Raw genomic sequence first — 13,031 nt, forward strand, 5'->3', positions numbered from 1 at the left:
GGACCATGTCTACATCTCTCCCTGTGATCACAATTTGATGGAGACGAGTTACGGTGATGGGATTCAGGCTACTGCGCTACAGCAATCCTTTCTTCGCAAATAGCATCGCCTCTGCAAAATCTACCGGGAGGTATTCCCGTGATCAGTAATTCCCAAATTTCTGTCAACACTCGACTTTCTGTCTGTACTTGTATGCATCTAGTTTCCAGTAGCGGAGAGTCTGGACTGGCTTACTGAGACTGAAATATATACGATGATTTAAAAGTACCCCAACACTGTATACTGGTGTACGCTTCGAATACATTTCCCTTTTTCTACTTTTTATATTCTGTGTAATCCATACTGAGCCTGTGAGTGTCTGTGTCTGACTCTGGAAATATAGACGGAAATTTACAATTACCCCTAGACTGGATACACCTGGTATCTGCTGATACAGTACCTTTGTTCTAAATTTTTTATTACGGTATAATCCATACTGAGTGAGCGTGTGTGGTTTACTCCTTCTATATATACGGAAATAAAAATTTTACCCTATACTATATAAAGCTTCTATCTTGTTGTACAGTACTTTTGTTCGACATTTAGTATTACGGTCAAATCCACATTGAGCGAGCGTCTGAGAGTGACTACGGGAATATCTATATGGTGATGTAAATTGTACCCTAAAATATATATACTTGCTATCTTGTTATCCAGTACCTTTTTTTCAACATTTTGCATTATGGTCAAATCCAGACTGAGTGAGCGTCTATGGGTGACTCCGGAAATATATACCGAGATTTCAAATTTGGCCAACACTGTATACAGCTGTCCACTTCTGATACTGTACCTTTTTTGCTATTTAGATTCTGGTGTAATCCATAATGAGCCTTTGAACATCTGTCTGTTATTCCGGAAATATATTTGGAGATTTAAGATTACTCCAACACTGTATACAGCTGTACGCTTGTGATACATTACCCATTTACAGCTTTTTATATTCTTGTCTAATCCATACTGCGCCTGAGAACATTTGTGTCTGTCACCTGAAATATATATGGAGATTCAGAATGTTTAAACTATACTATATACAACTTGTATCTGGAGATACTGTACCCTTTTGCAACTTTTTATATTATTGTGTAATCCATACTGAGCGTCTGTGTATGACTCATGAAATATATATGGAGATTTACAATTATCCCTAGACTGTATAGAACTGTACGCTTCTGTTACAGTACCATATATCTGCTGGTATTTTTGGTCCATTTTCACAAAAATTAGTAAGTATGGTGGAAGAGGCCACGGACGTGGGCGTGGGGGGCCAGCTGGTACTGATGGTGGTAGTGGTGCATCTGCTGTTGGTGCCAAAAGCACAATAGCAGCTAAGGCAGGAGGGTTTGAGCCTGCGTCATGGTGTAGCTCTGGAAGGCCTGTAAGGCTCCCTTTTCTGGGAGTAGTTAAACTGCTTTTAAAGCCGGAGCATCAGGAACTGGTTTTAGCTTACATTGCTGAAACAGCCTCCAGCTCTATCGCCTCCTTTTCTGAAGTTTCAAAAAAGGCAAGCACTGAGTGCACTGAGTCAGTGCAGATTTTTGGTCAGTAGCAACCCCTTTCCTTGTGTCATCCACCCACACCAAAAGTGAAGGATGCGGCAGCCTACACTTCAGATTACTCCATGGAGCTCTTTTTCATACCATGCCTGGATTCATTCTAAATGGGCCACATTATATATGGAGCATTATTTGGGCCCATAAGACACTGGTGCATCATTCATGGGGCCCATCATATACTGGAGCATTCTAAATGGGGCAAATTATATATGGAGCATTATTTGGGCCTATAAGACACTGGAGCATCATCTATGAGGCCCATCATATACTGGAGCATTCTAAATGGGGCAGGTTATATATGGAGCATTATTTGGGCCCATAAGACACTGGAGCATCATATACTGGAGCATTCTAAATGGGGCAGATCAGACAATGGAGCAGCATCTATTGGGCCCATTATACACTGGAGCATTAGAAATGGGGCCCATTATACATGGAGCATTATTTGGGCTCATAACACACTGGAGCATCATCCATGGAGACCATCATGTACTGTAGCATTATGTGGAGCTCATCATATACTGTATGGAACATTATATGGGACCAATTATTCGTTATGGAGAAATATATGGGGCTCATTATTCTGTATGGCGCACCATGTGGTGGCCATAATACTGAATGGAGTAATATACTGTCCGGTTTTTGAGCTATTGTAGAATTTAAAATAGATATCAGTCATGTCATGTAAGAAGTGAAGTATTTTTCATTGTACTATACCTATATTTCTGTGCCGTATCGGAGCATCATGAATTGTGGTATGTGTTAAAGGGGCGCACTGACACTCTTTGCCCCGGGGCACATGAAAACCTGGAGCCAGCCCTACCCCCCACAACTTTAGCCAAATAACCCCCAGTTTTCAATGCGTAACTATTATTATAAAGTAAATTAAGGTTGCCAAACTTAAGTAATAAGAATTGATGTCGTTGGCATTGAAATGGGCACTGTAGGTGTGTTTACTGTCCTCCACTCCCTGCCGACTTTGCTTCCCCATTGACGCATTGGGTTTCGTGTTTCAGTCGGATGTCCGACTTTTCCCTATAGTCAGCCGATTTCGTTCGACTCGACTTTTGAGAAAGTCGGGTTTCATGAAACCTGACTCAACCCTAAAAAAGGCAAAGTTGCTCATCTCTAGTACCCAGAATACCAATAATTTAAAAAAGTCTGGGAACCCCTTTATTCTTGATAACCAGCCATGATAAAGCTGACAGCTGAGTGTTGTAGCCTGCAGCTGTCAGTTTTGCCATGCTAGTTATCAAAAAATAGAGAGGAGCTCATGTCATTTTTTAAATTATTTATTTATTGCAAAGGCACCAGCTAGTGAATACTCCCATCTGCTGCCACCTGCTTTCGCTGTTGTTAGTGACAGCAGACATAGGCTAATGGGAGTAGTACTCTATTATCATCCAACTCTTTTGTGACCGAAGATAAACTTTTTACCTCTTGTCACAGCTGCTGGCTCACGCTGTCATCTGAGCCACCAATGTTTCTTGCACTGTCATGCAGATGATTGCATGGGAAACACCTGATGATTGAGGTACTTAACCTGAATAGTGTCATGGACATCCTGGAGAATTCCATGTTCAGGGTCTGTGCCTGAACAGTAGGTGTTCGGTAAGGACCCCAAACTTTACTGTCCAGGTTCACCCATCTCCAATTGTAATGCAAACAACAAAGACAAAATAACTAAATACTTCAGTGTGCATAGCTATTCATACCCCTAAAGACACTACTTTGTAGTGCCTCATTTTGCAACAATTATAGATGCAAATCACTTTGCATAAGTCTCTATGAGTCTGAACTTTGACTAGCCCACTCCAAAAGATTTACACATTTCTGCTAAAACCACTTGAGTGTTGCTTTAGCAGCATGCTTTGGGTCATTGTCTTTTTGGAAGATGAACCTCCATCCAAGTCTCAAAACACTGACAGATTAAAACAGGTTTTGCTCAAGAATATTGTTGTATTTCACACCATCCATCTTCCCCTCAATTCAGACCATTTTCCCTTTCCCTGCTGCTGAAAAACATCCCCACAGCATGATGCTGCCATCACAATGTTTCACTATGGGATGGTTATGTTGGGGTAATGAGCTGTGTTGGTTTGTTCCCAGACATAGCATTTACTTTGGTGGCCAAAAAGATCAATTTTGATCTTATCTGACCACAGCACCTTCCTTCATACATTTGGAGATTCTCCCACATGTCTTTTGTCAAACTCAAAATGATTATTACAATTTTTGTGTGTAAGGCTGGTTTCACATTTGCGTTTTTTAGCGCTGGAAAAAAACGCATACGTGCGCATGCGATTTTTCCCCTATATTTAACATGGGTGCGCATACCTGCGCACTTGTAAGCGCATGTATGCGATTTTCATGCGCTGCGTTTTTTTGGGTTGTGCGATGGTATTTTCCAGACGCTGCATGTTGCATTTTTTGGCCCTTGAAAAAATCGCATGCGCACGTATGCGCACGTTTTGCGCTAAAAATGGCCATTATAGCCTATGGATGCGCATACGTGCGCACTGGCATGCGCAGGTATGCGCTTTTTTAGCGCAGCGTTTTTTGGGTGGTGTCCACTTTTTATCCTAGTTAGAATCTTCTAAAGTCCAAAAAAAAAAGGCTATATAAAGGAGGTGCCTGCCAAAACTCTGCCACTACTACACTAGACAGATTGAAGAGCAGACATTCAACCAAGAACACATTATATCAGCGAAGAATGTGAGTATATTACATTATATGCCTGTCCTTTTAAATTATGTATGTACTAATGATTTTTATTATTTTTACATGCAGTATGTCTTCAGAATCGGAGTATTCCCCATCGCGGCAGGAATTGGCGCAAGCAGACCGTGAGGTGATTATTTTCGTGCATCTGGTAAGTATATCTGCTGCTTCTCCAAATCTCTTACGTTTTTTTCAACTTTCAGACATCGTCATCATCATCTGCGGACGGGAATAGTGAGGGCGAACAGCAGGAGCAGCGAAGCCAAGTCCCGGTGGTGATACGTAATGTAAGTATCAAATGATTTGTAATGTTTTTTTTTTTTTTTTATCTTCTATTTTTACTCTTTTTTTTTTTTCTTTTTTTGTAACTTTTTAGTCAATTTAAATTTGATTATTCTAATGAATGTGTTTTGTCTAGGTTCCACAACGGGATGAAGACGTCTACCTGGATAATGAGCAGCTCATCAGCCTGGTCCAGGAGCGTTCGCCGTTGTGGGACAGCCGTGACCGGCTGTACAAGGACAATGTGGTGACACGGCGGCTATGGAATGAGGTGGCCGCAGCGTTGATGGATGGCTGGGACAGCGCCACAGCATCCGCCAAAAAGGCGTTTAGTGAGTATTTCCCTGCTCTGTATTGTGCCGCAGTGACTGTTGTCCTTGACGGCACTGTTGGGTTTCGTGCTAGGCGTATTCTAGCAGGAAACCCAACAGTGTCATCGTGGTCTACAGTGACTGCTTTGAGTATTGTATTGCTACATTGTGCCGCAGTGACTGTTGTCCTTGACGGCACTGTTGGGTTTCGTGCTAGGCGTATTCTAGCAGGAAACCCAACAGTGTCATCGGGGTCTACAGTGACTGCTTTGAGTATTGTATTGCTACATTGTGCCGCAGTGACTGTTGTCCTTGACGGCACTGTTGGGTTTCGTGCTAGGCGTATTCTAGCAGGAAACCCAACAGTGTCATCGTGGTCTACAGTGACTGCTTTGAGTATTGTATTGCTACATTGTGCCGCAGTGACTGTTGTCCTTGACGGCACTGTTGGGTTTCGTGCTAGGCGTATTCTAGCAGGAAACCCAACAGTGTCATCGGGGTCTACAGTGACTGCTTTGAGTATTGTATTGCTACATTGTGCCGCAGTGACTGTTGTCCTTGACGGCACTGTTGGGTTTCGTGCTAGGCGTATTCTAGCAGGAAACCCAACAGTGTCATCGGGGTCTACAGTGACTGCTTTGAGTATTGTATTGCTACATTGTGCCGCAGTGACTGTTGTCCTTGACGGCACTGTTGGGTTTCGTGCTAGGCGTATTCTAGCAGGAAACCCAACAGTGTCATCGTGGTCTACAGTGACTGCTTTGAGTATTGTATTGCTAAATTGTGAAGCAGTGACTGTTGTACTTGACGGCACTGTTTTTTTTTATCAACAGTGGACAAAGTCCGAACACGTTGGCGTTCGATCAAGGACCGCTTCAACAGTGATGTTCGTGCTGAGGGCCAGGTTCGCAGTGGATCTGCGTCAAGGACCAGAACTAGATACCGTCACTATCACGCGTTGCAGTTCCTACGACCGGTCCTTGCCACAAGATCGTAAGTATTATACATTTTGGGTTTTTATTTTTATTAATCTGTGTTTTTCTAATCCACAGCTGATGCTTCTTGTAAAGGCATGGTAGTAATGATTTTCCTTTCTTCCACAGCACCTGGAGCAGCACCCTGCAACCTGGCCCTGGAGCGGTCCTTCGTCGGACGTCCTCTGACCCGTCCCAGCCATCCGACAGCCAGGAAGCACCTTGCAGGTCCCACACACACACAGCTGGTGACCAGGAAGCTGGGCCATCAGGTGTTCCCCTGTCCCAGGTCTCTGCCACTGGTTATGCGGGCACTACCCGCCAGCGGCAGAGGGCCTTGGAAAGGAATGTCTTGCCCGAGTTTATGCATTTGAGCGAGACATTTAATTCCAGCCTCAAGTCACTGTCCGACAGAGTTGAAAGCGGTTTTGCACTGATGGAACGTGGTTTTAACCACTTTGAACACCGCTTCAATTCTGTAGAACAGCGCCTTGACCGTCTGGAGGCCGACCTCAACAGACCAGCACACCATTTTTTTAGTAAGATTGAAAAGGGCATGGCGGAACACCTTAGTCCTGATCAACAGCTGAATGTGCTGCAGGCCTGCAACAATGCTTTCTTGCAGGCTATGCAGCATAATCGGTACGGTCAGCAGTCAGTGGTGTCCTTTCCACCTGTGCCACCATTGACTCGCTTCACCTCACTACCGACTTGTGCTGCATACCACTGCACGGACACCTCTCTTCAAAGGCTGGACACCCACCGTTACACCACCACAAGTCTGAGTGCAGCTGGTCACTTCACCGACACCACCATGGCAAGCGCTGCTCCTGTCTGGAGCACCACCGCCAATCCCATGCATGCGTGGAGCTCAGCCACCACTAGGCAAACATGGAACAGCCCTGCCGCTACAACAACATGTAGTAGCCCTGCCACCACCACTCTGCAAACCTGGGCCATCACTGCCGCCACCAGTCCTCCTGCAAGGACGAGCACTGAACAAGAAGAGCAGCATCAGCCACCTCAGCAGCAGCAGCCAACTCAGCAGACGCCACCTCAGCAGCAGCAGCCACCTCAGCAGCAGCCGCCACCTCAGCAGCAGCAGCCACCTCAGCAGCAGCCGCCACCTCAGCAGCAGCAGCAACCACCTCAGCAGCAGCCGCCACCTCAGCAGCAGCAGCAACCACCTCAGCAGCAGCTGCCACCTCAGCAGCAGCCGCCACCTCAGCAGCAGCCGCCACCTCAGCAGCAGCCGCAACCTCTGCAGCAGCAGCCGCCACCTCAGCAGCAGCAGCCATACCAGCAGACGGGGGACCTACATTCCATATTTGCCCCTACTTCAAGGCGAAATCAATCAAGGCGGGCATTGGGCCAAAGTCGGTCCAGGCACACAAGCCTACGGCGACATGCCATTACAACTAATGTAACTGAACAGATTTCCTCTCCTACAAGTGTTCCAAGTTTAATTCCCTTAACTGGACTACCTTCCCCCACAAGTTTTGTTGCCCCTTCCCCTCAAACACCGTCTTCAACTGCAAGTGTTGCATATTCCCTGCACACCCCCAAATTGAAACCATCTGCCCCCAAACGCCGTAAAAAATAATTTTTAAATTTTTTTTTTGTGATAAAAAATAAATTTACATTTGTGGTTCACCATTAATAAGTTTCATTAATGTTGTTTGCGCCGCTCACACACACTGATGGGTAAATACATGTTAAAAACCAACCCAAGGGCTAGTATAGTCATATGTGAAATAACATGGACTAGTATAGTCATTCAAAGGCCTAGTGTAATAACTCTAGTTTTACCAAATAGAATCTGTTTTCATGAAAAACAAACTGTTGAAACTTGTCTAAAAAATAAGTTTCTTTCTAGTTTCACCAGTTTGTTTTTGGTGAAACAAGATGCTAGTTGTTAAAAATCGAGTTATTACAGTAGGCCTTGGTATGACTATACTAGGCCGTGGTATTTCACATATACTACTAGCCCCAAGGCCTAGTATACTCATATTTGAAATACCACGGCCTAGTATAGTCATTCCAAGGCCTAGTGTAATAACTCTAGTTTTACCAAATAGAATCTGGTTTCATGAAAAACAAACTGTTGAAACTTGTCTAAAAAATAAGTTTCTTTCTAGTTTCACCAGTTTGTTTTTGTTGAAACAAGATGCTAGTTGTTAAAAATCGAGTTATTACAGTAGGCCTTGGTATGACTATACTAGGCCGTGGTATTTCACATATACTACTAGCCCCAAGGCCTAGTATACTCATATTTGAAATACCACGGCCTAGTATAGTCATTCCAAGGCCTAGTGTAATAACTCTAGTTTTACCAAATAGAATCTGGTTTCATGAAAAACAAACTGTTGAAACTTGTCTAAAAAATAAGTTTCTTTCTAGTTTCACCAGTTTGTTTTTGTTGAAACAAGATGCTAGTTGTTAAAAATCGAGTTATTACAGTAGGCCTTGGTATGACTATACTAGGCCGTGGTATTTCACATATACTACTAGCCCCAAGGCCTAGTATACTCATATTTGAAATACCACGGCCTAGTATAGTCATTCCAAGGCCTAGTGTAATAACTTTTAATGGAGCAGATTACATTCATCCACTCAATGCTGACTTGTATTCCCCATGGACTTTCATTGGGGTTGGGTTTTGAGTGTTGTGTTTTGAGAAAATCACATACTTTGTTTTAAACTATTTGCACAATTTTATCTTGAAAAAAAATTGTTTCCTGATTCATGGCCTGCAGCTTTGCTCATTCCAATATATTTCACGCAGACTAGCAATGCTGCATTTTAACTCGTATGTGTATTTACCTGCCCAGGTGTGTGAACATAACAAAATTCAGTTATACATGGGAAGTTTTTTAATTAATCGGAGTTTAAAAAATATAGTGCACTCAGTAATGGTATCAAATAAGGATTTTTATTACCATAAACAACAACATTACACCATTTCATCTTGCCAGTGCACCCGTCCTACATCAGAAATAAAGTAGGCCGCAAATTTGTCCCTCATTTGGCCAACTTCAACGGATGACCTGAGAGTGTGCTGAGTGAATTCAGGCAATGGGTTAGGAGCATCATCGTCCAGTTCAAAGGTCGGGTGCTCTTTAGCCATCACAAAGTTATGTAGAACCACACAGGCCTTCACCACCTCATCGACTGTTTCAAGTTTAAGATTAATGGCCGTGCCCAGAATTCGCCATCTGGAAACAAGAATCCCAAAAGCACACTCGACAGTTCTTCTGGCCCTGGTCAGCCTGTAATTAAAAATTTTTTTGGTGTGGTCCAAGTCCCGGCTGGAGTAGGGTTTCAGTAAGTTTCCGCACATTTGAAAAGCCTCATCGCCAACCATTACAAAGGGCAGTGGCGGAGCTTCGGTGTGAGGAAGAGGCCGTGGCATAGGGAAATTAAATTGGTTGCCATACAACCTCCGGCCCATGTCTGAGTTTTTAAAAGCCTGCGAGTCATTACCACGGCCAAATGCTCCAATGTCCACTGCTACAAACATACATCCGGCATCCGCAATTGCAATGAGTACTATTGAAAAGTACTTTTTGTAATTATAGTACTCAGATCCCGTTCTTTGGGGTTTGATGATCCGTATGTGTTTCCCATCAACAGCTCCCAAACAGTTGGGAAAATTGCATACTGTCCAGAATTTGTCAGCAATTTCCATCCACTTTTCAGCGGTGGGCAGGGGCATAAATTCTGGGCAAAGAACATTCCAGAGAGCCCGGCAGGTGTCAGCAACAATTCCAGACAAGGTAGAGATTCCAATACGGTACTGGAAGTGTAGTGAGGATAGGGTTTCTCCAGTCGCCAGGAATCTGTGAACAGACAAAGAAGTAAAATTAATATTTATGTATATTATTTTTAAAAACTATAAAAAAAATATTAGTACATTCACGAAAACTAATTACCCAAGGTTTTGAATACTAAATTTACAAAAAAAAACATCAGACCACACCCCTTTGTTTTTAAAACATACCGTAATGTCACCAGTAGCCGTTCCTCAGGAGGAATCGCACGACGGAGCTGTGTGTCCTGTCTCCGGATGGATTGTTGGACACGAGCAAGCAAATCCATGAAACTTTCGTGGGACATCCGGATATAATCTGTAAATTTCTCCGGGTTTGACTGGAGCTCGCTGTAGAGGGTATGGTATGCCCCACGGCTCTCCCGGAGTTCAACAATCGGATGTATCCACATACGCCGCCGTCTTCGCTGCCTCTCTCTCTTCCTTTGTTCATGGCAAGCAACTGCATACGCCTGAGCCATCGCGATGTCCAAATCCAAGTTGAAGTGAAAACTCTTCCAGCGCAGATCCATGGTCACGAGAAGAATCAAGCAAATGTGAAGAATACTGTAGACAGGGTGTATATATATTAACATACCACACCCACAATGAAGTCCCATTGGTCTTGTGTGTTGTTGAATGGTTGTTTTTTCTTTTTTGTGGGGTTTTTCCAAAATCTGTAAAAAAACGCAAACGCACAAAAAACGCATACAAACGCGCAAAAACGCTGCGTTTTTTTCCTGCATGCGCATTAAAATGCTGGAAAAAAACGCAGCGTTTGTATGCATTTGTATGCGTTTTTTTAATGCGTTTTTTTGCGGGAAAAACGCGCTGCAAAAAAAAGCAAGTGTGAAACTAGCCTTAGTAAAGGCTTTTTTCTACCCACAAGTCCATAAAGGCATATTGTGGTCTTAATGACAGATTCTCCAGTCTCTGCATGGGAGCTCTGAAGCTCCTTCACGGTTACCTTTGTTCTCTGTGCTGCCTCTCTGATTAATGCCCCCGTTGCCAGGGCTGAGAGTTTTGGTGGGCAGCCCTCTCTTGGAAGGTTTGTTGTGGTATAATGTTCTATCCATTTCATGAGAATGGATTTGATGATGCTCCGGGAGATCAACAGAGATTGGAATATTTTTTTGGGGGGGTTTACTTTTTAAAATTGTTTAGCTCTGTAAAAGGGTTATTTTTTAGACTATTTTTAAGCCCATTCAACATGCAACAGCTGTTTTACAAAGCTGGGACCTGTCTGTATCTGCATTAATAGGAACTAGATGTTGGCTTTCCCCTAAGATGCCAGTGTCAAATCAACCCCTGTTTTTAAAATTAAAAAGTATATTTGGCATCACCTTGATCATAGCAGTTTAGTTTTTCAATACATGACAGTATTCATACCACATGGTAGGCACCATAAAGAATGCCATAAAAAGAAATAAAAAAGTTGTGTTAATCCCAAAATGGTACCATTAAGAACTGAAGCTTGTTGAACTAGAGATAAGCAAATAATTAGAAATTCAAATTTGTCAGGCTCAATTAATTTTCCCAAAATTTTTTTGTGGAAAATAAATTTTGCATGAATGGAATGTACTCCAATTGCTCTATTATTTCCAGATTCAAACCAAACAGGAAAGAGTGGTAATTCCTGGGTGTTGCCACAGAATAATAATAAGGGTATATGTTCTCTGGATCTTTACTCATTCATACCATGCATTTCAAATTCAGGTTGACTCCTTCATCAAGTACAGCTATAAACTAAGGGTTTGTAACTAAATATTAATTGGAGGTTGCCAACAATTTTGTTCCACCCATTTGTGGGTTTTAGTGGGAAATTAGATCTAAATTGTCTTTTGTCCTCTGTTTTTATTTTGTTCCAATATACACAAAGAAATTAAACATGTGTATAACAAAACCTGTGAAATTGCAATAATTTTCTGTGAAAAATACTTTATTTTCTAGAACAATTTCAAGGGTATCAACACTTTCATCCATGACTGTACAAATTCAATTTGTAGAGACATTTATAGCATTTGCTAACCTGGATCGATAATTGTTATATTTTGATAGAATAGAAATAATTTTATATATGAAGTTCTGCAGGAATCACTAAAGGAAAGCACCAATGTTCGAAGTCTGAGGCAGTAATAATTGTTAATCCTATGCTGGGAAAGGACTTTTATATATGGACTCTAATCAACCTTTTTCCTTGTTGACATCTGATTTTGAAATCTTAGCAAATGTTGTTGCCTTACCACTCATCAGGGTATTCATTGTCCTATTAAGGGAATAGAAGAATCCAGGATATCTATAAACAGAAAGATAGTGAGGAAACACTTAGCTAACCTAAATGAATTCAAGTCTCCAGGTCCAGATGAATTACACCCCAGAGTACTGAAGGAGATAGCAGAAGAAATTTCTGAACCACTCTCCATAATCTTTGAAAATTCTTGGAGAACAGGAGAAGTGCCAGAAGACTTGAGAAGAGCAAATGTTGTTCCTATCTTTAAAAAGGGTAAGAAGGTGGACCCAGGCAACTATAGGCCGGTGAGTCTGACTTCTATACCAGGAAAGATCTTTGAACAAATTATTAAACAACATGTAAGTCAATACCTGGATAAGAATGAAGTGATCAAACAGAGTCAGCATGGGTTTGTAACTAATAAGTCATGTCAGACTAACTTAATTTCCTTCTATGACGGTATCACTGATTGGGTGGATCAAGGAAATGCTGTAGATATAGTATATCTTGACTTCAGCAAAGCATTTGACAAAGTCTCTCATACAATCCTTATTGAAAAAATGACTAAGTATGGAATGGACAAGGCAACTGTTAGGTGGATTCATAGCTGGCTTAGTGATCGGACCCAAAGAGTGGTCGTAAATGGCTGCACATCCAGTTGGAAGAATGTCTCAAGTGGGGTACCACAGGGCTCTGTCCTGGGCCCTGTATTGTTCAACATCTTTATCAACGATTTAGATGAAGGAATTGAGGGTAAACTGATTAAATTTGCTGATGACACAAAGCTAGGAGGGATAGCTAATACTAGAGAAGAGAGAGAGAGGATTCAAAAAGATTTAAATAAACTGGAGAAGTGGGCAGTAACTAACAGAATGTTTTTTAACAGGGAGAAATGCAAAGTACTACATCTGGGCAATAAAAATGAAAAAAGCATATATAGAATGGGAGGAATAGGGCTAAGTGACAGCACATGTGAAAAAGACTTGGGTATACTAATAGATCACAGACTGAATATGAGTCAACAGTGTGATGCAGCAGCAAAAAAGGCAAATGCAGTTCTAGGATGTATTAACAGAAGCATACAGTCTAGATCACATGAAGTCATTATTTCCC

The 13,031-nt window shown here is 42.2% G+C and overlaps 1 protein-coding gene across 1 annotated transcript; it reads left to right on the forward strand.

Annotated features, from left to right (window-relative positions):
- The first annotated feature begins 5,642 nt into the window (after positions 1-5,642).
- LOC141092606 (uncharacterized) lies at positions 5,643-7,609 on the forward strand. The gene is made up of 2 exons (XM_073578939.1): positions 5,643-5,899; positions 6,010-7,609. Exon 2 carries the CDS (start codon positions 6,245-6,247, stop codon positions 7,481-7,483), a length of 1,239 nt encoding a protein of 412 aa, XP_073435040.1. The 5' UTR covers positions 5,643-5,899; positions 6,010-6,244; the 3' UTR covers positions 7,484-7,609.
- The last annotated feature ends 5,422 nt before the right edge of the window (positions 7,610-13,031 follow it).

Source organism: Dendrobates tinctorius, unplaced genomic scaffold (assembly GCF_039654945.1).
Source record: "Dendrobates tinctorius isolate UK_male_01 unplaced genomic scaffold, ASM3965494v1 ptg000008l, whole genome shotgun sequence".
Lineage (NCBI taxonomy): Eukaryota > Metazoa > Chordata > Amphibia > Anura > Dendrobatidae > Dendrobates > Dendrobates tinctorius.

Excerpts from the sequence above, each read along its gene's own strand:
- LOC141092606 (XM_073578939.1), top strand. The coding sequence starts at position 6,245 with ATGCATTTGAGCGAGACATTTAATTCCAGCCTCAAGTCACTGTCCGAC.